Here is a 27115-nt window from a genome sequence, read left to right as displayed (position 1 = left end):
CTCTGCGTGCCTCTAGAGGATCCGGGATTGCGCCACTCCATAAGGCGCATCCGATCACATTTCAGATCAAGCCTAAATTGGCTCTTAATGCAATATTTATACTGAACTTTCTAGAGCGTCAACTTGAAACTGTTATGTAGCTTATGATACCAACATTACACGTGTTGACATCCGTGGACATTGACATTAACGTTCTTTTATTCTTAAAAAATGAAAACAATATAAGGCCACAGGTAATGAAACAACTTTATTTATTGAATCTTCCAGTAGAGACTTGATATTCATGGAATAAAACTGCTTTCTGGGAGTACTACTCAGCAAAAACAGCACAAAGAAAAAAAAGAAAGAAAAAAAAGAAGAGGCAACAATCCGTGAAAGTGCAGATAACAAGAAACAAGAAAACATATTCAAAAAATACAAAAATCAATACAACTTGTAATAGCAGATGGGGTTTTCTAAGCCTACAATAATTGAAAGACAAAAACAGTCTGCATTTTTTTTTTAAATGATCAAATCATGTATTAGGGCCATCAGTAATTTACTCACCAGTGAAACTACTATTTTTTTTTTTTGGTCAATAAGTTCTGAAGGATGCCATTGTTTTACGTGTCATAATATCCATAAACCCTGGCGGTCAAACAGAGAAATGGTTCCAATCGTTATTCTGCCATTCATTTTTCCCATAGGGGATTTTAGAAACATTTCAAATGAGGGCTGTATTTCATGAATGCTTACCCTGGCGTGGCGTTTTGACAACCGTGTAAATTTCTCTAGGACAAGGTGACTTAGTAATATATTCACCCCCAAAAATGAAACGCTAATTAGCTGCTAATGTGGCTATCATAAAGAACTATTAATGCCATGATGATCTGGACGAGCCTGCCGAATCGAGGCAAAGGTAAAAATCTCTGGATTAACTATCTAATGTTGGCTAAATGTAGTAATGAATAAATTGGTTATATTTCTTTAAATTAACAATTCTGTTATCTGTCTTGTGCAAGTTCTAAATGCACAATACCTGTTAGCAAAGGTATCAGCTAGTGATGACCTGCAGGAGCTTGAAAGGATTTGTAGTTTTGCATGATGTCTACTTTGATGTTAATTGGCATTGTCAAATCTCAGAGTAAATAGCATAATATAGTAAAAATCATAATCAAGAATAGAATAAGTGACTGTCGCCGGTTTCAGAGGCTTAAGTTAGTGACATTGAGGGCAGCGGTAAGTTTTGAGAGTAGGTCTAAGGCAACACTGGTAAGCACCACATCTCTGGATGATATCTGGGGCAAGATATCGGGATAAGTCACCTTGTCCAAGAGCGATTTACATAGTTATCAAAAACGTCACGCCAGGGTAAGCTTCAAAACACAGTCCTTATTTGAAGTGTTTCTAAAATCCCCTATGGGAAAAATGATTGGAACCATTTCCCTGTTTGACCACTAGGTTTTATGGGTATTATGACACCTCCACTGTGGGGCTCTATGTGACTCTACAATTGATTATTTTCTTTTTTTGCTGTACCATGCACAGCTAGGGTCAAACTGAACTATCATACGCTTGTGCCCGTCTCTGTCTCTGTCTCTGTCTCATGTCATTCTTCAGTCACAACCTAAACAAGCCAAACGGTGATTTGCTACACTAAACCAAACTACGCGTTTGCAAAACCGACTGCACAGCACTTTGATCTAATGTTGAGTATGACTAAAACACGATTCAAGTCGTTAAGTTCAGTTGTAACACAAGAGAAGTATTTATTTATGTACAATTTTTAAAATCTTATGTCCTGTGAGCACAATCCCACAATGCCCACCTCACTCTCCCACCCCGCTCCCACGGACGCCCTCTCCTGATTTCTCCTCATGACAGGGTTTGTAAATAATCTAAAGGGATTTTATGTAGGGGTCTTTTTCTTCAACTCTTTTTAATTTGCCAAAACCTAAAAAAAACAAAAAAATGTAGGGTTCTGGAGAGACATTTGTATTTACTGACCTCAGTATCTTCCTACGTTCTAAATATGTTCATAAGAAACATAATATTTCTACATTTTTTCATCCATATTGGTTGTCTTCCAATCCTTCCAATTCTGTACACATTTTTCATTGTAGCAACACATGAAACTGGCTTTATGGGTTTCCAATGTTAACCCAAAAAACAGGGGAAGGGGAAAGAAAGAGGGAAAAACTGCCAGAACAAGATCAGGGACCCATATTCACGTATTAGAGTGCTGATCTATGTTCAGGTCCCCCCAGTCCATATACATTTATTCATTCTGATCTAAAAGGCCAAACTGATCCTCGTTCAGACTCTTTCTGAATATGGGCCCCATATGAGGAGGATACTTTGCGTAATGCTAAATTGATGATTAGTTTATAATGATTCGAGTCTGATTGATAATTATTACAGTTGGTCACAAAGATCAAGTATCTTCCAGATGCTTCTATCTCACCCCCCCCCCCCACGTCCCAGTCTGCAATGTGCCCAATTTCAGACATAATCCCTCAAGTACAAACCCACCAGGGTTGGGGTCAATTCCATTTCAATTCAGTCAATACAGTAAATAAACCGAATTTCCAATTTTAATTTAGATTCTCTTAAAATTCCAGTTTACTTCCTGAATTGACTGATTTCAATTAGAATTGACCCCCAACCTGAAACCCACCCATCCCACTGGAACCTAAATGCTGGGTTTGGACAGCCCTGGGGCCTGGGGAAAGTTTTGTCTAGGACACGGAGGAGATGGGGTTGTGGGGGAGCCCATCTGGGTTAGCACCTTGTCCAGCCACTGCAGAGGACCGTGCAGGTGGATCTCAATCCAGCAGGGGGTGCTGGTCACGTCCTGGCGGTGGTACTCTGCACCCCAGCCCTGGGAGAGCAAGAGGAAGAGCGATATACTCTTTAGGGACAGGTATTATCATCATGGTTCTTTCAATCGTATTTCCTTTATTCTTTGAATTTTCTCGTCTTCATCTCATGACCCCATCATTCATTCTGAACCATTTAACATTATATTCTCTATATTATGGGATGTATGTCTATGACGGTTACCTTGACGAAGCTCATGCGGATGGTGCACATCTTGGTCAGCTCGTAGACAGCCTCAAACCCGTGGTTGACGGACTGGGCCAGCAGCTCAGCAAACTCCTGGTTGTTAAAGATCTTGAGGCTGCAGCCGCTGGGGATCTTACAGACGGTGGTGGGGTGGAAGCCATGGTGGTAGTTACAGTTCCGACTCTGGACGAAGATGCTGCTGTCACTCAGACATTCAGCATACACTTCACCACCCACATAGTACAGGTGGACTCCTGGGGAGAGGGGAAGAGAGGGTTACATGGGACTAGAATGGAGTAGAGTACAGTAGATTAGAATGGAATATTCTTGCCCTTGGCAACTTGCTTGGATTCTTAATTTGATCCATTAAAATGCTGATTGGACAGCACCACTCCTATTTAGCCACAGCCCATAACACACTGTATCTGAGCAGCTTACCGATCACTGCAGCTGTACATAGCCCATCTGTAAATAGCCCATCCAATCTACCTACCTCATCCCCATATTGTTTTTATTTACTTTTTTGCTCTTTTGCACACCAGCATTTCTACTTGCACATCATCATCTGCACATCTATCACTCCAGTGTTAATTTGCTAAATTGTAATTACTTTGCTACTATGGTCTATTTATTGCCTTACCTCCTTACTCCATTTGCACACACTGTATATAGATTTTTCAATTCTGTTATTGACTGTACTTTTGTTTATTCCATGTGTAACTCTGTGTTGTTGTTTTGTCGCACTGGTTTGCTTTATCTTGGCCAGGTTGCCGTTGTAAATGAGAACTTGTTCTCAACTAGCCTACCTGGTTAAATAAAGGTTAAATTAAAAAATAAACACTGACACTAACAATTGAACCAGTCCTGTGGACAGTGTGTCCATGGCCTTATATTTGGGATAATATAAGGCAATATAAGTGTTCCCTTCCATGGCCATTTTTACCTTTGCCAATGTGTCGCCGGGTGTTCTCTATGGTTGAGTTGCGGTTGACGTTGGAGAGGAGGCCCAGGCAGAAACGGTTGCGGTTGTTGGATGGGTCGGTGAAGCCGTCGACCAGAACGCTGGTAGAGTTGGCCTGGAACGCCTCGCCCACCCGGTTGTTCAACTCGTAGTACACTATAGAGCACCAGTGTTTAGGTTCCTCGTAGGCCACCGGCTGAACATCTAGGACAAAGGGAGGAGAGGAGACAGGGATGAGAGGGAGGTTGTTCAGCTTGTCGTACACTATGAAGCACCAGTGTTTGTCCTCCTCGTAGGCCACTGGCTGAACATCTGTACAGGATGTCAAACACACACAGAAAGGGTGAGATGTGTGTATAATCAGACACACACACTCAGGCACACACACACACAGGCACACACACACACACACACACACACACACACACACACACACACACACACACACACACACACACACAGTGAGACATTTAAGCACACATGCACGTGCAGATTGACTGGAGTGGCTCATGAGCATCAAGCATTCTGTTCTGATAAAGTTCAAGTCTGTCTGTATAGTCTGACTTTGAGCTGCAGTCTGATATAGCAGATGTTCATCTTTCATCTCCTTCTTCCTTTACTAGGATTAGAGAAAAAAAATGGTGATTTGTATGTCGATGACAAAACGTGGGAAAGGTGTATGAAATGTGTGGTATGTGACGTTAAGTCTCACACAGAGAGCTATAGGTCATGTTTGCATACAACAGAAACAGAAAATCAATGCTGACAAATCCATCCAACCCCAGTAGACTGACTGAGGTCAGTCTGGACAGGGCCAGTCTTGATCAAATACTGTCCACTGACTGCGGGCAGTCTAGTCTGGTCTGGAATCAGTATTTATTGAGTCAAGCAGTCAGTCAATAGACCAAGCCGGTGCCCGCCTGGTGCCGTCTCTCTCTGCCCGATATCTTGGGTGAGCTTTATGCCAGCTGGCCCCCTCTCTCTAAGGGAGGGAGGGAGAGTTTATCCAAGCGGCATACTCCTCCCTAACATCCTCTGCTGAGAGTAGCGGCCATCAGGTGTATTTGGTCTATGCTTTTCCTAGATCCATCGGCCCGGCCCACAATGGAAACGGCCCGGACCTCTAGAACACTACATAGGATGCAGCTTGGGGAAGGACAGACAATTCCCCAATCGCCACTTCCAGGGAGTATTTCTCCACACCCATTGCAATATCCATCTGTGTGGGTGGGGATACTACTGTGACTGGATGCGTAACAATTATATAGGGAGATTGGTAAGGAGATTGCAATACTGGTTTTAGCGAGCGTAAAACAGTTTGTACAATTCTGCCCAATACCTTGGCTGCTGAAAGTATCCACAGACTGTGTACTGTAGACACTTCAAAATTGCTTCAACTTCAAAAGTCAAACCCCTTTGACACATTATCTTTTGCCATGTAAACAGCCTGCATGACTGGTGGCATACATGACTTTTGCGTATGGACTGGCTGTTCAGATGTGTGATGTGTAGGAATGCCAGATCTCCACAGCAACTAACGATTGACTGAACCACAGTTGAGGTAGGTGGTAGCAAACAAGGGTTCTCAACAAGGTTTTTAAAATTTGAAACAAGTGTTTCAGATATAAAAGTTGGATGTAATTAGTGAGGCCAATTCTTAACGAGCTTTCAGTTAATTACCACCGGCAGAGATGATGTCAGCCAGAAGCTTTTAAAGGCCTCGTAAAAACTGCTCTGAGACCATACTTAATTGGCAGACTCTCTGATCTTTCCTAAGGGTTGCATGTATAGACTGACGCTTTTGTGTTCATCATACTAAAATCTAAAACCTAATGCCTCAAAATGGTGTGAGATACTCTGCTTTTCTGAACATGGATACGCATTCATGTTATTTTCCATTTACCCTGCATTAATGATCATATAAAATTCCCTTTTAATTGAATATATTAATATTATATTAATATATGAAGGAAATTGTTTTTTAGCTAATCTTTTCCAACTCATGATGTGCAATTTTGAAGGTCATCACATGAATCACCCCTTATTTTAACAGAGGGATAAAGCACTTAGGAGGGATAAAGCACTTAGATCCGTTTTTCTTACTAGCTTTACAGCATGCATGAGAACTTTAATGAACACTGCCACAAACCCCAACAACCACGACTACTTTTCAAGTGTTACTTTCAACTACATAGCCTATTAAAACTGAGTTTGATTCACCACGACAAATAAAAAGCAGTGTGTCATGGTTGCGTACTTGTACCCAGAAAACCCCTTGCACCTGTAGTACGAGCTGGTGGGGCGCTGACAGCTCTAAGAGGGTGATGTCACAGCTGATTACCTGGCCTGTTACTGATCTCCAGGGGCAACGCGGGGACCATCAGGTTGGTGTCCATGGGCTGAGGGCAGTCCTGAGTCATCCGCTCCTCTGGGGGCAAGTAGGCTGGAGGGGGGGTCTCTGGAGGAGGGCAGGGAGAGGGGTGAGAAGGGGTTTAAACCAGAGAGAAAGAAGTCTTCCAACTGTCACTGTATACTGAACATTGACTTACCAGCTTTATCTGTTTTAGAGCCTTTGGTTTAGTCCAACATGCTGACAAAAACACCTTTACCTACACCAGAGTTTCCCAAAGTCCTCGGGACCCCAAGGGGTGTACGTTTTGGGTTTTGCCCTAACACTACACAGCTGATTCAAATAGCCAACAGACTTTGATCATTTGAATCAGCCCTGTAGGGTTAGGGCAAAAACTAAAACGTGCACTCATTGGAGGACCGAGGACCGAGTTTGGGAAACGCTGACCTACACAGTACAGCTACCTGAATATTCCTGTCATACATCCTTTACTTACTGTCATCGCCTACAGTAAGTCTATTGCTGCTTAGCCTATTCCATTGTTTATATTGGATCAGCCATTTGCCAAGCACACACATATATACACTGAGTGTCCAAAACATTATGAACACCTGCTCTTTCCATGACACAGACTGACCAGGTGAATCCAGGTGAAAGCTATGACCCATTATTGATGTCACTTGTTAAATCCACTTCAGTCAGTGTAGATGAAGGAGAGGAGATGGGTTAAAGAAGAATTTTTAAGCCTGGAGACAATTGAGACATGGATTGTGTATGTGTGCCATTCAGAGGGTGAATGGGCAAGACACAAGATTGAAGTGCCTTTGAACGGGGTATAGTAGTAGGTGCCAGGTCAAACATTTTTGAGTGTGTCAAGAACTGCAATGCTGCTGGGTTTTCAAGCTCAACAGTTTCCCGTGTGTATCAAGAATGACCCACTACCCAAAGGACATTCAGCCAACTTGACACAACTGTGGGAAGCATTGGAGTCAACATGGGCCAGCATCCCTGTGGAAAGCTTTTGACACCTTGTAGAGTCCATGCCCTGACCAATTGAGGCTGTTCTGATGAGAAGGGTCTCATTAGAAAGGTGTTCATAATGTTTTGGACACAGTGTAGATACCCAAGAGGGGGATGGCATAATTCAACACATTGTTACCACACTAACCGTTATAAAAGTTATTAGTGAATTGTACCTGGCATCTGACCTGGCGGCTCACCTGGCATCTGAAATGGGCTGCCTGGGTCAGAGCTGGTGGGGGAGTGGGGGAAGGTTGCACTGCTACCACTACCAGGGGAGCCGGGGTAGCTGTTCCCCCCAGGGGAGTGTGTCTGTGTCTGGGGAAAGTTCATCTGGGTGTTCGCCTGGGAGAAGGACTCTGGGAAGGTGGCGTTCTGGGGCATGTGGGGCTCGTTCTGGTGCAGAGGGTTGCGGAAGCGTGGTAGCATGCTGTGTTTGGCATTGAACTCGCTATTCCGCGGGACCAACACCGGGGGCAGCACTGAGACAGAGGGGAAGGAGAGAGGACATCAGGGTCATGTTCAGTTGGCATGAAACTGAAGAAAACAGACAGAAACATGGAGGAACAACCTGGACTTGCCCAATAAGAAATACATTTTGTTTTCTGCTGTTAAATGTTTTCTGTTGTGTACTCTAATGAACACGACCCAAGGTTAGTTACAGGAGCAGTTTCTGTATCTCTATACTGCTTTGAATGGTAAGTTATGGCCCGATTCTGCACAAAATGTCTACAGGGTCTGTTGCACCATTGCATAGATAGACACTATATAACACATTCATAATAGGTGAGGCCAGTTTACGTTTCAAATGAAAGGCACATCCAAATACACTCTGCTCTATAATCAATATTCCAATCATTAAATATTCTAGCCTTTACAACTCTCAGCAGACCTATTATTATTCCCCATTTAGTTTCATTGAGATGTTCAGAGCCTTTTTAGTTGAATACCTGCTATGATGCAAAGGCTGACCCTGCTAGCAAGGGTATTGTGGGTAGCGAGGGTAGGGGGTTAGCCCTCTCTTTGTGTCCCTAAGCCCCATGAGTCCAGTTAGCGCACACACACACACACACACACACACACACACACACACACAGAGCCAGGAAGGACAGAGTTCTTTAATTATAGCATCATAAAATGCCTCTCTCTTTCTCTCTTTCCCTCCTCCCTCTCTCTCTATTCGCTGTGCACATTTGCAGATGCCCCTGCATTTTTGGAATTGCAGCTTGCAGCGTGTTGGTTTAGCCAGCAGTATTTGGCCTCTGTACCAGACATCCTGTTCAGAGAAAACATCTCTGAGGTGAGTGAGTCCATTTATGAAGAATCTATCACATGGAGAAAAATATGATTGTGGCTGGATGGTGATGTGAGGTCCATTCAGAGGTATGAGATCAGATATAAACCACTAGAGATCTGTTCCATGAATATCCACAAATAGGTAATTAATATATCATTAAATAATACTGAAACTAAGAGTTTTGTCAATGGAGGCAGATAGGCTAGTGGTTAAGAGCGTTGGGCTTGTAATCTGAAAAGTCGCTAGTTCAAAGCTCCAAGCTGGCAAGGTGAAAAATCTGCCGTTCTGCCCTTGAGTAAGGCAGTTAGTTAAACCCCAACAACAACTGCTCCCCAGTTGCCAATTATGTCCATTAAGGCAGCCCCCCACACCTCTCTGATTGGGTTAAATGCAAAAGACACATATCGGTTGAAATCATTCAGTTGTGCAACTGACTAGGTATCCGCTATCCCAATAAAATGCTACAATGAGAAAGATTACTGGTCAAAAGTTGTGTTTTAAATTCTAATTACAGCATATTCTGTTGACAAATTTAGTTTGAACGTAATTTTTTTTCCTATTGAATACTATTGCATAACCAAATCCCAAGGTCGAGTTCGAACCCTGGCTATTGTTCTATATAAAACTAGTGTCAGGGCGTTTCATGTTATCTGTTCTATCCTGGTGTTACTGCTTTGGGACTAGCTCTGTGTGTGTGTGTGTGTGTGTGTGTGTGTGTGTGTGTGTGTGTGTGTGTGTGGGGGAGGTGTGGACGGACAGGTGCTACAGCCCAGTTGTTAAAACAAGTGTGTGAGGCGGGCATCCGCTCCTCCCTCCCATTGTGTGTGGCTTCCTGTCCCCGTCTTCCTCAGAGAAACAACACGTGCGGTGTGTGTGTGTGTGTTCCCCGTCCCGACCGGCCGCACAGAGCATGCCAAAAACAAAGCCCTCATTCTCCCCCGGCTGGAATTTCCTGCTACACACACTACACACACACACACTCGCTCCCGTTCCTGTAGCACCCTGTGGACAGCTGTTTCTGTCTAGTCAGCTGGGCCTCATCTATTGCTTAGCAGACAGACAAAAGAGGACATTTGATGTCCCCTGTCCATTAGGGAAACAAATATCTTACGGTTTCACATACACACGTACATACACACGTGCATGCGTATAGGCACACACACACACATGCATAAATACAGTACACGCATGTAAGCACACACAGCTGATATTTCTGAGGCATATCTATAGTGTGTGGTGGTGTTTTGTTTCTCCTGACTCTCAGTTCAGACAGATTAGAACACCTGGCTGACATGGGGAGGATATGAAAGGGGGGGAGAACATCTGCAGAAACCATGGGAAGGGGAAAGCCACGAGCAGAGACGAGATAACATACGGCTGATGATAGGGGAGGAACAGGCTGCTGGGGTGGGTATGTTATGGGGTTATGTGTATGGTTCACCATTAATGTTTCATGTTCAAGAGTGATGTGAAGGATCATAGGAAATGTAGGAACTATCAAAACACATTTCGAAAGGGGTCATAAATCAAACTGGGGAATTGGGCTGGAAAGATCTAGTGGAGAAACTTTTGATATATTTACACAAAACTTAATTAAAAAGCATATCATCCTTGATGATAATTTTACGTTGACTTTTCACCACAACATAAACACTCTAATGCTATAACCCCCCCCACCACCACCACCCCACTCACCTGGACTATCCACTCTCTTGTAGTGGTACGGGTTGATGCAGACATCCTTCTGCTTGGAGCCAAATGGGTACTCACAGCACTCCAGAGCCTTGAGCTCATGATGAGACTGCAGGTCAGGCCACCTCCACACCCTACAGTAGATAACATGGGGTAAGCCCTTCCTGTGGGACACCTGGAGTCTTCCATCCAGAGAGCGAGGGATGGTGACACAGTTACTGGGCTGACCCGGGCAGCTCAGAGCCCTCTCCAACTCCTCCATTGCTCCCTTCTTCTTCTTCAGTTTCTTCACCAGCGCATCCACGGCTTTCTCCGCCCATTTTTCCTCTTCGTCTCCTTGTTTCCAGCCGAGGAGGCGCTTGACGGCCGGGCTGGTGAAGGAGAACAGGGAGGTGACGTTCATAGTGACGTTCGTGTCTGTCGCCTCTTGCGACCGTGGCGTTGTCGGGACGCTACACGTGAGTATGCGGGGTTGGGTTTTACAATGGAGAGATAGTCCACTTGGTGAGGGAAAATGTTGGAGGTTAAAAGCTGCTGTTGTATTTTTTTAGGTGCCACTGAGATGGCTGGGTAGTCCTTGGTGTTCAAAGCTTCAGGACAGAACTTCTGAACAGGACACCTAGGAGGAAGATGGAGGAGATTAAACCAATGCTAACGAAATCCATAACACTTCTAACATAGACAAACAGAGTTCAACAGATTCCCTTCAAGTGGACAGTTGAAGGAAGAGATATCAGTGTTTCCACTAATCTTGCCTGGAAAGCAACTAGCGACCCTCCAAAGGAAACAGAGTGATTCTCTCTATTGGCAGAACAACATTGGCCGGGCGAGGAGAGAGGGCCAATGATGTCACTGTGTTATGACTTCTGGGAATTGACAGCAGTGGGGTCACAATGAACACCGTCCCATTACAGTCAGCAGCCATTCTCCAGATAACTTCCTGTACACACGGCCCTGTTACCGTCACATAACCACTCTCAAATGTCACTCAGAGAGACCTCTGTTTCAATATCAACACAATATCAGCAAACTAAGTAGAATGAAGTCATGTATTGGGCATGCATTTTGGGAAGTATGCTAGAAAGGACATTAGATCATAGAACTCTGCCATATCAATGGGGCAGTTACATACAATTAGCTGCATTATCTAATAACATTCATTATCCAAATGATTTAGTTGAATAAGAAAATACACATAAAACATCAATTTAATTAGACCAACAAAGCAGAATTGTTGAGGTAGGATTTGGCCTACCTTGAAAGGAAACAGAACTTTATTGACTACACTGGGTTTTTATATTATCAAAAGAATGTTCTATAAAACACTCAGCAACAAACAGCTTTAAGTGCAGGAATCAGCTAGCGACATCCAGGCCAATAAAAGAGGAAATGCATGGTGAAATTCAGGACAAATGTGCCCCATTCACTGAGGTCCCCTGACACCAATTCACCAGGAGAAACAAGCCCACTCTCTCCTTCTGGAGGGGAAATAAGAGACCAGGGACTCAATAGTTATTTTTCCTTTTGTGGAATTCAGCAGTGGTGGAAGCCAGTAGCATTTTGGTTGAAGGATAGTATAGCCTACCCACTTTTCAGGTACCCACATAAATCTCACATTTATTGTGCATCCATTTCATTGTAAACATTATATACTGTATCTATCCACCACAACAGAAATACACACATGCACAAGTACGCACACACACATATTATATTTTTACACCCACTGAGTCAGGTACTGCTACTATTCCTACTACTACTACTATTACCACTGCTACTGCTACTACTAATACTTCTAATGCTACTACTACTACTACTGCTACTATTACTACTGCTGCTGCTACTATTACTACTACCACTACTATTATTACTACTACTACTACTATTACTACTGCTGCTACTACTACTACTACTATAACTACTGCTACTACTACTACTGCTGCTGCTACTATTATTACTGCTGCTAATACTGCTACTACTATTACTACTGATATCACTACTATTACTACTGCTACTACTACTACTGCTGCTGCTGCTACTATTACTACTACTGCTAATACTACGATTACGGCTGCTACTACTACTACTGCAACTATTATTACTGCTACAATTACTACTACTACTGCTGCTAATACTACGATTACTGCTGTTACTACTACTACTGCAACTATTATTACTGCTACAATTACTACTACTACTGCTGCTACTACTGCTATTAATACTGCTGCTACTACCACTATTGCTGCTACTTCTACTACTACTACTATTACTGCTACTGCTACTACTACTACTAATATTACTACTGCTGCTGCTACTATTACTACTACTTCTGCTACTATTACTACTACTACTACTACTATTACTACTACTGCTACTATTACCACTACTGCTGCTACTACTACTACTACTACTGCTACTACTACTATTCTTACTGCTACTATTACTAATAATACTACTACTAATATTATTACCACTACTACTACTACTATTAATACTGATACTACTATTAGTAGTAGTAGCAGTAATAGTAGCAGTAGTATTAGTAGCAGTAGGAATAGTAGTAGTAGCAGCAGTAGTGGTAATAGTAGCAGTAGTAGTAATAGTAATAGTACTACTACTACTACTACTACTACTGCTGCTACTACTGCTGCTACTACTACTGCTACTACAACTACTACTGCTACTAATAATACTAACACCACTGCTACTGCTATTACTACTACTACTACTATTATTACTGCAAATACTACTAATACTACTGCTGCTACTTTACTATTACTACTACCTCTAATATTACTACGATTGCTGCTACTACTGCTACTATTACTACTACTACTACTATGATTACTGCTGCTACTACTTCTACTGCTACTATTACTACTACTACTGCTACTACTACGATTACTGCTGCTACTACTACTACTGCTACTAATACTGCTGCTACTACCACTACTGCTACTACTTCTACTACAACTACTACTGCTACTATTTATACTATTACCATTGCTACTGCTTTACTACTACTACTACTACTGCAACTAATACTACTGCTGCTGCTACTATTACTACTGCTGCTGCTACTATTACTACTAGTATTACCTCTACTACTATTACTACTACTACTACTGCTACTACTACTAATACTACTGCTGCTACAATTACTACTACTATTGCCACTACTGCTGCTACTACTATTATTACTACTACTATTACAATTGCTACTACTACTATTACTACTGCTGCTGCTACTATTACTACTACTACTCTTACTACTGCTACTATTAACACTACTACTACAACTGCTACTACTACGATTACTACTGCTGCTGCTATTATTACTACTACTACTACTATTACTACTGCTACTACTATTACTACTACTACTGCTACTATTACTACCACTACTATTATTACAACTGCTGCTTCTGCTACTATTACTACTACTACTATAACTACTACTACTATTACCACTACTGCTGCTACTACTACTATTACCATGACTACTATTACTACTGCTGCTGCTACTATTACTACTGCTACTACTACTATTGCTACCATTACTACTACTTCTACTACTATTACTTCTGCTACTACTATTATCACTGCTACTACTACTACTACTACTGCTAGTACTACAGACTACTACTACAGACTAACAGGCAGTGATGGTTTCTGTGAGAACAGGTGCTGTTTACAACAGGGTTGTAGGCCTCCTTGCTCGCACACGCTTTTTCATTTCATCCCACAAATTGTCTATAAATCAAATAAAATTTTATTTGTCACATACACATGGTTAGCAGATGTTAATGCGAGTGTAGCGAAATGCTTGTGCTTCTAGTTCCGACAATGCAGTAATAACCAACAAGTAACCTAACTAACAATTCCAAAACTACTGTCTTATACACAGTGTAAGGGGATAAAGAATATGTACATAAATATATATGAATGAGTGATGGTACAGAGCAGCATAGGCAAGATACAGTAGATGGTATTGAGTACAGTATATACATATGAGATGAGTATGTAAACAAAGTGGCATAGTTAAAGTGGCTAGTGATACATGTATTACATAAGGATGCAGTAGATGGTATCGAGTACAGTATATACATATGAGATGTGTATGTAAACAAAGTGGCATAGTTAAAGTGGCTAGTGATACATGTATTACATAAGGATGCAGTAGATGATATATAGGATTGAGGTCAGGGCTTTCTGATGACCACTCCAATACCTTGACTTTGTTGTCCTTAAGCCATTACGTCACAACTTTAGAAGTATGCTTGGGGTCATTGTCCATTTGGAAGACCCATTTGCGACCAAGCTTTAACTTCCTGACTGATGTCTTGAGATGTTGCTTCAATATATCCACATCATTTTCCTGACTTATGATGCCATCTATTTTGTGAAGTGCACCAGTCCCTCCTGCAGCAAAGCACCCCCACAACATGATGCTGCCACCCCCGTGCTTCACAGTTGAGATGGTGTTCTTCGGCTTGCAAGCCTCCCCCTTTTTCCTCCAAACATAACTATGGTCATTATGGCCAAACAGTTATATTTTTGTTTCATCAGACCAGAGAACATTTCTCCAAAAAGTACGATCTTTGTCCCCATGTGCAGTTGCAAACCGTAGTCTGGATTTTTTTTATGGCGGTTTTGGAGCAGTGGCTTCTTCTTTGCTGAGCGGAATTTCAGGTTATGTCGATATAGAACACGTTTTACTGTGGATAGAGATACTTTTGTACCTGTTTCCTCCAGCATCTTCACATGGTTCTTTACTGTTGTTCTGGGATTGATTTGTACTTTTCGCACCAAAGTACGCTCATCTCTAGGAGACAGAACGCTTCTCCTTCCTGAGCAGTATGATGGCTGCGTGGTCCCATGGTGTTTATACTTGCGTAGTATTGTTTGTACAGATGAACGTGGTACCTTCAGGCATTTAGAAATTGCTCCCAAGGATGAACCAGACTTGTGAGGTCTACAAAAAAATATCTGAGGTCTTGGCTGATTTCTTTTCATTTTCCCATGATGTCAAGCAAAGAAGCAATGAGTTTGAAGGTAGGCCTTGAAATACATCCACAGGTACACTTCCAATGGACTCAAATGATGTATATTAGCCTATCAGACGCTTCTAAAACCATGACATCCTTTTCTGTCATTTTCCAAGCTGTTTAAAGGCACAGTCAACTTAGTGTGTGTAAACTTCTGACCCACTGCAAATGTGATACAGTGAATTATATGTGAAATAATCTGTCTGTAAACAATTGTTGGAAAAAGTATTGTCATGCACAAAGTAGATGTCCTAACCAACTTGCCAAAACTATAGTTTGTTAACAAGAAATTTGTGGAGTGGTTGAAAAACTAGCTTTAATGACTCCAACCTAAGTGTATGTAAACTTCCGACTTCAACTGTAGCTATGGGATCTTTCTCTCTGTCATCACCACCGCCTGCATAGCAGCGACATCACTTCCAGTTTAGGCCTGCAGGTCTCTCCACAGGTAGAGAGGGAGAACATTCAGAGGACTGAAGAAGAGAGGACAGATGTTTCTGTCTCTCATGGTGGGCAGCACATTTCCTATTGGGTTGACGACCTCTCCATGGGTGGACAGGGGGATGGGAAAGGTTATGATGGGAAAGGGATGGTAAAAACGTTGTCTCAGTGTTGTTATGTGATCTTTAACTGACCTTTACATGTATTCTGTATACCAGTGGAGGCTGCTGAGGGGAGGACAGCTCATAATAATAGCTGGAACGGCGCAGGTGGAATGGAATCAAACGCATAGTACCATTCCACTAATTCCACTCCCTCCATTACCACGAGCCCGTTGTCCCAAATTAATGTGCCACCAGCCTCATGTGCAGTATACATATACAGTACCAGTCAAAAGTTTGTACACCTACTCATTCAAGGGTTTTTCTTTTCTACATTGTAGAATAACAGTGAAGACATCAAAACTATGAAATAACACATAGAATCATGTAGTAACCAAAAAAGTGTTATATTTTAGATTCTTCAAAGTAGCCACGCTTTGCCTCGATGACAGCTTTGCACACTCTTGGCATTCTCTCAACCAGCTTCACCTGGAATGCTTTTCCAACAGTCTTGAAGGAGTTCCCACATATGCAGTTGGCTACTTTTCCTTCACTCTGCGGTCCAACACATCTAAAAAATAAAATTAAAATAATCAGACCATGGACTCATCAGACCAAAGGACATATTTCCACCGGTCTAATGTCCATTGCTCATGTTTCTTGGCCCAAGCAGGTCTCTTCTCTCTGAACTTATCCTCTGCAGCAGCGGTAACTCTGGGTCTTCCATTCCTGTGACGGTCCTCATGAAAGCCATTTTCATCACAGCGCTTGATGGTTTTTGCGACTGCACTTGAAGAAACTTTCAAACTTTCTAGAAATGTTCCAGATTGACTGACCTTCATGTCTTAAAGTATTGATGGATTGTCGTTTCTCTTTACTTATTTGAGCTGTTCTTGCCATTATATGGACTTCGTCTTTTACCAAATAGGGCTATCTTCTGTATACCACCCCTACTTTGTCACAACACACCTGTTAATTGAAATGCATTCCAGGTGACTACCTCATGAAGCTGGTTGAGAGAATGTCAAGAGTGTGCACGGCTGTCATCAAGGCCAAGTGTGGCTACTTTGAATAATCTGATTTGTTTAACCTTTTTGGGATAGGGGGCAGCATTTTCACTTTTGGATGAATAGCGTGCCCAGAGTGAACTGCCTCCTACTCTGTCACAGATGCTAATATATGCATATTATTATTAGTATTGGATAGAAAACACTCTGAAGTTTCTAAAACTGTTTGAATGATGTCTGTGAGTATAACAGAACTCATATGGCAGGCGAAAACCTGAGAAAAATCCAACCAGGAAGTGGGACATCTGAGGTTTTTAGTTTTTCAAAGCTTGGCCTACCAAATACACATTCAGATATGGATAAAGTTGCACTTCCTACGGCTTCCACTGGATGTCAACCGTCTTTAGAAACTTGAATGAGGATTCTACTATAAAGGAGTGGCTCATGAGACCTATTTGAGTCAGTGGTCTGGCAGAGTGCCTTGGTCTCATGACGCACGCTCCCGACAGAGTTACCTCTCGTTCCAGTGTTTTTCTGAAGACAAAGGAATTCTCCGGTTGGAACATTATTGATGTTTTATGTTAAAAACATCCTAAAGATTGATTCCATACATCATTTGACATATTTATAAAGGACTGTAATGGAACTTTTCAAGTTTTTGTCTGGATGAAGTGCCTGCGCCTCATGAAGATGGATTACTGGGCTGAACACGCTAACAACAAGTGGCTATTTGGACATAAATGATGGAACAAATCAGTAATTTATTGTTGAACCGGGATTCCTGGGCGTGCCTTCTGATGAATATCATCAAAGGTAAGTGAATATTTATGGTGTTGTTAATAACTTTGTTGATTCCAAAATGGCGGATATTCCTCTGGCTGTTTTGGGTTCTGAGCGCCGTTCTCAGATTATGCTTTTTCCGTAAAGTTTTTTTGAAATCTGACACCGCGGTTGCATTAAGGAGAAGTCTATCTTTAATTATGTGAATAACACTTGTATCTTTTATCAATGTTATTATGAGTATTTATGCAAAATCACTGGATGTTTTGGAATCAAAACATTACTGCACGTAAGGCGCCAATGTAAACTGAGATTTTTGGATATAAATATGCACATTATCGAACAAAACATACATGTATTGTGTAACATGATATCCTATGAGTGTCATCTGATGAAGCTCATCAAAGGTTAGTAATTAATTTTATCTATATTTCTGCTTTTTGTGACTCCTATCTTTGGCTGGGAAAATGGCTGTGTGTTTTTGTGACTTGGCTATGACCTAACATAATCATATGTTGTGCTTTAGCTGTAAAGCATTTTTTAAATCGGACACGATGGGTAGATTAGCAAGATAATTTATCTTTAATTTGCTGTATTGAAAATAGTAAAAAATAAAGAAAAACCCTTGAATGAGTACGTGTGTCCAAACTTTTGACTTGTACTGTATGTTACCCAGAGCATTTTTCCAGAAAATATGTATTTTTAAGTTGTAGATTTTATTGTGTATTTATTACTTTTGTAAATTGTGTCAAATAATTCAGCATTAGCTGCCATTGATACTGTGTCGCCTTACTGAATTTGAAATAAACCATTCTCTCTCTTACAGGTTTTCCCACCATTCTGGGATGAGATTCCCTTTTGTAACGGTCGTCGTTGCATGAAGGATCGGACCAAAGCGCAGCGTGGTAAGAGTTCATGATTTTTATTTTAACTGAACAATGAAACAAAATAACAAAGAGCAAAACGACAACGAACAGTTCTGTCAGGTGCAGAAACACAAAACAGAAAATAACTACCCACAAAACACAGGTGGGAAAAGGCTGCCTAAGTATGGTTCCCAATCAGAGACAACGATAGACAGCTGTCCCTGATTGAAAACCATACCCGGCCAAAACAAAGAAACACAAAACATAGAAAAATGAACATAGAATGCCCACCCAAATCACACCATGACCAAACCAAAATAGAGACATAAAAAGCTCTCTAAGGTCAGGGCGTGACACCTTTTTATGAACGGAACAGGAGAGAAAATTAAAAAGTAATGATACACAACTCAATACAAAAGACAGCTCTTGTCTGTCAATCTCAAACACAACCCTGCTTTGATGGGTCAGTCAGACAGTCAAACAGAGAGTCAGTCAGATAGTCAGACAGTCAGTCACTCAGACAGTTGGTCAGACAGTCGGTCAGACAGACAGTCAGTCAGTCAGTCAGATAGTCGGTCAGACAGTCAGTCACTCAGACAGTTGGTCAGACAGTCGATCAGATAGTCAGTCTGACAGTCGATCAAATAGTCAGTCTGACTACCTTTATTTAATCTGTATTTAACTTGGCAAGTCAGTTAAGAACACATTCTGATTTTCAATGACTGCCTAGGAACGGTGGGTTAACTGCCTTGTTCAGGGGCAGAATGACAGATTTTCACCTTGTCAGCTCGGGCGATCCAATCTTGCAAATTTACAGTTAACTAGTCCAACGCAATAACGACCTGCCTCTCTCTCGTTGCACATTCTTTGCGTTTTGCCAGCAGCTCTTCGTTGTGCGTCAAGCATTGCGCTGTTTATGACTTCAAGCCTATCAACTCCCGAGATGAGGCTGGTGTAACCGAAGTGAAATGGCTAGCTAGTTAGCACGCGCTATCTTCAAACTTCACTCGCTCTGAGCCGTGGGGTGGTTGTTTCCCTTGCTCTGCATGGGTAACGATGCTTTGAGGGTGCTGTTGTCGTTGTGTTGCTGGTTCGAGCCCAGGGAGGAGCGAGGAGAGGGACGGAAGCTATACTGTTACACACACTGGCAATACTAAAGTGCCTATAAGAACATCCAATAGTCAAAGGTATATGAAATACAAATGGTATAGAGAGAAATAGTCCTATAAATTCTATATCAACTACAACCTAAAACCTCTTACCTGGGAATATTGAAGTCTCATGTTAAAAGGAACCACCAACGTTCATATGTTCTCATGTTCTGAGCAAGGAACTTAAACGTTAGCTTTTTTACATGGCACATATTGCACTTTCACTTTCTTCTCCAACACTTTGTTTTTGCATTATTTAAGCCAAATTGAACATATTTCATTATTTATTTGAGGCTAAATGTATTGTATTGATGTATTATATTAAGTTAAAATAAGTGTTCATTCAGTATTGTTGTAATTGTCATTATTACAAATATACGTTTTTTTTGTAAATCGGGCCAAATGAATCGCTATCGGCTTTTTTGGTCCTCCAATAATCGGTATCGGCGTTGAAAAATCATAATCGGTCGACCTCTACTCCAGACCAGTTGCAAAAAAACAACTCATAATCCAATTCAGATGGAGGATTCCAGGAAAGTAGAGAGTGATAGACTGTAACAGGAACATCTGGACAGACAGGGCTCTCGACCCAGTCACCTACTGTCAACAACATCACACTTGGATGAGATCTTCTGGATTTCTCCAGTCCAGACCTTACTTGGGTATTTCCAAACCTGAGGAGCTGAAGGGAATAGGTGTGACTTTCGCACACAGTTAAAAACGGTATGATTTATTTAGCTATTTCAGTCCCCCAAAAAAACAGGACGTTTCTTCTGTCAATTACCATCATTAGAATCTACTAATCTCCAACCTGAGGAGGATCTATAATGTATGACCGATATATGATCAGAGTTTGATCATCATTACTGTATGAAAAAGGTCAAAATGGGATTGTATTCACGCTTGAAACAGACAATGCTCATATGGGGTTGTCTGTGGACCAGTCAAAATAGAATGGGGCCGGTGTTGTGCCCTACTCTGGACTGTATAGAATGGGGCCGGTGTTGTGCCCTACTCTGGACTGTATAGAATGGGGCCGGTGTTGTGCCCTACTCTGGACTGTATAGAATGGGGCCGGTGTTGTGCCCTACTCTGGACTGTATAGAATGGGGCCGGTGTTGTGCCCTACTCTGGACTGTATAGAATGGGGCCGGTGTTGTGCCCTACTCTGGACTGTATAGAATGGGGCCGGTGTTGTGCCCTACTCTGGACTGTATAGAATGGGGCCGGTTTTGTGTCCTACTCTGGACTGTATAGAATGGGGCCGGTGTTGTGCCCTACTCTGGACTGTATAGAATGGGGCCGGTGTTGTGCCCTACTCTGGACTGTATAGAATGGGGCCGGTGTTGTGTCCTACTCTGGACTGTATAGAATGGGGCCGGTGTTGTGTCCTACTCTGGACTGTATAGAATGGGGCCGGTGTTGTGCCCTACTCTGGACTGTATAGAATGGGGCCGGTGTTGTGCCCTACTCTGGACTGTATAGAATGGGGCCGGTGTTGTGCCCTACTCTGGACTGTATAGAATGGGGCCGGTGTTGTGCCCTACTCTGGACTGTATAGAATGGGTCCGGTGTTGTGCCCTACTCTGGACTGTATAGAATGGGGCCGGTGTTGTGCCCTACTCTGGACTGTATAGAATGGGTCCGGTGTTGTTGTGCCCTACTCTGGACTGTATAGAATGGGGCCGGTGTTGTGTCCTACTCTGGACTGTATAGAATGGGGCCGGTGTTGTGTCCTACTCTGGACTGTATAGAATGGGGCCGGTGTTGTGTCCTACTCTGGACTGTATAGAATGGGGAGGGTTTGGGCTACTCTGATAAACCTAGCTTAGCTTTATACAGAATGTTCTGAGAACAGGAGTGGTAAAAATGTAAATGAGAAACCAAAAGTAATGTGATGGGTAAGGTTTCAGTATCACCTTATTAGTCATCAGACACAAAAACTTGGTTGGTTACTACAGGCGACCCCGTAGATCTGTGATAATCTGATATCCGATCCCCCTCCTAAAGGTAAGGCTGACCTACACTTTTCTTTCTTCCCTAAATCACATTAACCTCCCAAACATCTTCCAGCCCAGCAGTCCCCTTCTCTAACCTCTCTTACCCAACACATACTTAGGGTGTGTCCCAAATGGCACCCTATTCCCTACACAGTGCACATAGTGCTATGGGCCCTATAGGTTGTGTAATATATAGAGAATAGGATGCCATTTGGGATGCAGAGTTACGCCTCTCCCTTACACAAGTAGGGCCCAATGAAGCATCACACAAATATCTGTAGCGGACAGGTTCCAATCTTATCCGCCCTCTGCCCATTTAAGCTGAAACACGCCGCCGTTTACACAAGAGCTCCATAAAAGTGCCCAGGCAGAGCTATCTATCTATCTTCCTTCCTTGCCTGCCATTCATCCAGCCTGTATTGGGTTAGTGCGCTAACTGCTGCTAACGCTAACCCTTTGGTGAGTAGTTAGCATAGCCAGGCAGAATTAATGGGAGTCAGAGGGATCTAATAGGTTATCCCATGATCACATGTCATTGACAAGGCCTGTTAGCCTGACCTGTGCCGTTCCAAGCCTGCGCTAGCTGCTAGCCACCAATCCCTACCAACCCCATTGATCATTTAGCGCTAGCTGCTTCAGTCACTGCTGTTAATCAATTTAGGGGCCGGGGCTGTAGGATGAGGAGCCAGTAATGATGCTCTCTGCTCTCTCCCCAGAGACGGGGCATTATAAAGAAGTTACATTATTTATCAGCAGGGCCTGGACGGGGCCTCCATTAGCCCCCACTCAATTGAGTCGCTGGCTATGAAGGGAGGAGTGGATGGAGAGAGGAATAAAGAGATGCAGAGAGATAAAGAGGAGAGGAGAGAGGAATGAAGAGAGGTAAAGAGGAGAGGAGAGAGGAATAAAGAGATGCAGAGAGATAAAGAGGAGAGGAGAGAGGGATGAAGAGAGGTACAGAGGAGAGGAGAGAGGGATAAAGAGATGGAGAGAGATAACAAATAGAGGAGAGAGGGATGGGAGAGGAGGGTGTGTGTGTGCGTGTGTGTGCAAGTGTGTCTGAGAGAGAGAAAAAGAGTGAACAGAGAGACCGAGGGAGGAAAGAGAGAGAGAGAGAGAGGGGGAAAGAGTGAGGAGAGAGAGAGAGGAACGAGGGAGGAGAGCGAAGGGGGATGCAAATTCTCGTTAATACACACACTGTCTAGCCTCTCGGCGTAAACCTTCCACTTCACACAAGAGTGTTCCCTCTAACTGTCAGCTCAGCAGCCCAACACAAATAGTGACAATACGGCTTCGTTGTGCTGTCTCCCTCTCACTCTGTGTGGCCTGACCCATCGCCTTTGAGGAGGTGTAATGTGTACACAGATAACAATCATCAAGTACCAAAACTGGATATCAAAATTCAATGAATGAGTATCGATGAATGATCTCCAAAAGGCAGCCGAGAGAATGTGTTTCGACAAGCAAGCCCTCACGAACTAGGCTTACCCACAACACCACAACACCCAAACAACCATTCCTCCCCAGCCTCTACAGTAGACAGAAATAACCAGACAGACAGACAGGAAGACAGAGAGGTGTTGCCCTTGGTGACTAGACACAGCATTGACCCAGGAGGTCTACACAAATCTAGGGTCAGTTATCACACACGCACATGTGAGCACACACACACATCCACCACACCTCATGTTCGCCACAAACATAACTCACCCACTGTAACCAACACATGGGCTATCAATCAGCTATCCCAACTAGAGGTCGACCGATTAATCGGACTGGCCGATTAATTAGGGCCGGTTTCACGTTTTCATAACAATCGGAAATCTGTATTTTTGGACACCGATTTAGACGATTTTTCTTCTTTTTTTTTACACCTTTATTTAATCTTTATTTAACCAGGCAAGACAGTTAAGAACACATTCTTATTTTCAATGACGGCCTAGGAACGGTGGGTTAACTGCCTTGTTCAGGGGCAGAATGATAGATTTTTACCTTGTCAGCTCGGGGATTCAATCTTACAACCTTACAGTTAACTAGTCCAACGCTCTAACCACCTGCCTCTCGTTGCACTCCACGAGGAGACTGCCTGTTACGCGAATGCAGTAAAAAGCCAAGGTAAGTTGCTGGCTAGCATTAAACTTATCTTATAAAAAACAATCAATCAATCATAATCACTAGTTAACTACACATGGTTGATGATATTACTAGTTTATCGAGCGTGTCCTGCGTTGCATATAATCGATGCGGTGCGTATTCGTGAAAAAAGACTGTCTTGCTCCAATGTGTACCTAATAGAGGTCGACCGATTAATCGGAATGGCCGATTAATTAGGGCCGATTTCAAGTTTCATAACATACGGAAATCTGTATTTTTGGGCGCCGATTTGCCGATGTTTAAAAAAACAAAAACATTTTACACCTTTATTTAATCTTTATTTAACTTGGTAGGTCCGTTAAGAACACATACTTATTTTCAATGACGGCCTAGAAACGGTGGGTTTAACTGCCTCTTTCAGGGGCAGAACGACAGATTTTCACCTTGTCAGCTCAGGGGATCCAATCTTGCAACCGTACAGTTAACTAGTCCAACGCAATAACGACCTGCCTCTCTCTCGTTGCACTCCACAAGGAGACTGCCTGTTACGCAAATGCAGTAAGCCAAGGTAAATTGCTAGCTAGCATTAAACTTATCTTATAAAAAACAATCAATCATAATCACTAGTTAACTACACATGGTTGATGATATTACTAGATATTATCTAGCGTGTCCTGCGTTGCATATAATCTGACTGCTCATACAAGTATCTAAGTATCTGACTGAGCGGTGGTAGGCACCAGCAGACTCGTAAGCATTCATTCAAACAGCACTTTTGTGCTTTTTGCCAGCAGCTCATCGCTGTGCTTCAAGCATTGAGCTGTTTATGACTTCAAGCCTATCAACTCCCGAGATTAGGCTGGTGTAGCCGATGTGAAATGGCTAGCTAGTTAGCGGGGTGCGCGCTAATAGCGTTTCAAACGTCACTCGCTCTGAGACTTGGAGTGGTTGTTCCAATGGCTCTACAAGGGCCGCGGCTTTTGTGGAGCGATGGGTAACGCTGCTTCGAGGGTGGCTGTTGTCGATGTGTTCCTGATTCGAGCCCAGGTAGGGGCGAGGAGAAGGACGGAAGCTATACTGTTACACTGGCAATACTAAAGTGCCTATAAGAACATCCAATAGTCAAAGGTATATGAAATACAAATAGTATAGAGAGAACTTGTCCTATAATTCCTATAATAACTACAACCTAAAATTTCTTACCTGGGAATATTGAAGACTCCTGTTAAAAGGAACCACCAGCTTTCATATGTTCTCATGTTCTGAGCAAGGAATTTAAACGTTAGCTTTTTTACATGGCACATATTGCACTTTTACTTTCTTCTCCAACACTTTGTTTTTGCATTATTTAAACCAAATTGAACATGTTTCATTTTATTTGAGGCTAAATTGATTTTATTGATGTATTATATTCATTATGTTAATTCAGTATTGTTGTAATTGTCATTATTACAAATTTTAAAAAATCGACCGATTAATTGGTATCGACTTTTTTTGGTCCTTCAATAATCGATATCGGCGTTGAAAAATCATAATCGGTCTACCTCTAATCCCAACCATCCCAGGCATTTGGGGTAAGTGTTGTGTTTGTGGTGGTTGGGATGGTCGGGAGGACACCTCAGGCCAACACATCATGAGGGGTCTGGGAGGGGTCGGACATATAGAGAAGGGCTATTCTGAGGATGCCTCTGTCTGAACTGAGAATGATGTTATGGCTGGAATGTGGTTAACTTGTTTATTCCTATAAGGGGGAAATGTCTCTCCAAGTCCACCATGTGCTGTACCAGACTGAATACAGGAGATGTCCACCTATAGATGAACAGAAGAGGAACTGAGAAACGTGCCATTTCCTCTGTATAAGATCTAGGTTAAATGTCTAAGCTAAGACTGGACTCATTTTACAGTGTTAACTACACAGAAGAATACCTCATTCTCTGAGATAATGCTGCATATGAATGATCAATATCACTATCAACACTGGGATTTAGAGATACAGTAGACGTGTCCCTTTCACTCCTTCTATTATCCTGTCTTTAGCGAACCCAACAGCTATCTGTTATCAGACCATTGCAGAAATATCACATCTTTATAACTATGTAACACATGCATTGCATCACAATCGTTATATCTATTTAAAAGTGTGAATAAAGCCAAACTGTCAGTCCACCACAACAACAACAAAAAACAGAAACAAATTGTTCATTTAACACAAACCTGAATTTGACAAGAATGCTGCAGGATTCAACAATTGTACTAAATCATGGACAAGGACAAATTCCAGTCCTTTGAGTAATCTGATATGTCATCTTCAATGATGTCAGGAGATCTGGCCCTGCTGCTCAGGGTCTCACAGTCACACAGGCTCGCTCTGCATCCATGAGACATGGAACACACACACACACAATGCACGCAGCACGCACGCACACTAACACATGCATGTGCACGCGCGCGCAAACACACGATGGAAAAGATAGATAGCCTATATTGATTATTTAAAGCAAGTCATTTAGCAATGAGACACAGCTTCCCTCCAAATGGACACTGACGTTGAGATGAAGATCACTGTTAATACCCAATTAAATATCGCAAATCTTGATTTTGCATCTTGGTTTTGCTGCTAAATGCATGATGCATGAACATAAATCAAATAATCTGCATGACATTTACAGATGGAAAGTAAACATGTGTGTCACAAATCTGATGTTGATACTATTTCTGAGTACAAGAGGCGTACATCAGTAGCATATTAGATTTAATCACAACAAATACAGATGGACAGACTGATATCAAACATCATACCAACACAATGCATCACAAAGGTTAACCATCAATGCAGACTGACACATTGAAATACACACATTGTGCACACTATGAATATTTTTTCACAAGTACGTGTTCCAACTGCAGGATACACGACAATACAATGTTACAAATATGAAATGAATCCCACATTCTACTAACGTTAATTGCCAATCAATCTCTGTTGCCAAATATGATAGACAGAAAAGTTTGAAGCCTCAAAATACACTTTCACTGTCTCTATCCCTTTTAAAAAGTTGCAAATATTATTTTCTTATAAGCAATAGATCTAGTCAACCGAACATACTCATTCCCCCGTGGTTGTTTATGTTTTGACGGGTGAGAAATAAAGTTTACAGTACCTTATAAACAGCTATCAAGCTCGCTCTCAACGCTCCCATACTATACCGCTGCCTGTCTCTGGTCTCCTCGCGCTGGCGTCAGGGAGTCGCAGGGCCGTCGC

General features: G+C 42.3%; 1 protein-coding gene across 1 annotated transcript; it reads right to left on the bottom strand.

Annotated features, from left to right (window-relative positions):
• Window positions 1-234: 234 nt before the first annotated feature.
• Window positions 235-27115, bottom strand: LOC115145583 (mothers against decapentaplegic homolog 1). The gene is given in 8 exon segments (XM_065003904.1): window positions 235-2743; window positions 2746-2860; window positions 3043-3299; window positions 3989-4210; window positions 6348-6464; window positions 7553-7858; window positions 10369-10984; window positions 27015-27115. Coding segments are annotated over 7 exon segments (1443 nt in total). The 5' UTR covers window positions 10769-10984; window positions 27015-27115; the 3' UTR covers window positions 235-2717.

The sequence above is a fragment of the Oncorhynchus nerka genome, linkage group LG18 (assembly GCF_034236695.1).
Source record: "Oncorhynchus nerka isolate Pitt River linkage group LG18, Oner_Uvic_2.0, whole genome shotgun sequence".
Taxonomy (NCBI): Eukaryota; Metazoa; Chordata; class Actinopteri; order Salmoniformes; family Salmonidae; genus Oncorhynchus; species Oncorhynchus nerka.
Note: the sequence above shows the minus strand (reverse complement) of the source record. Positions and strands in the feature narration are given on the sequence as shown.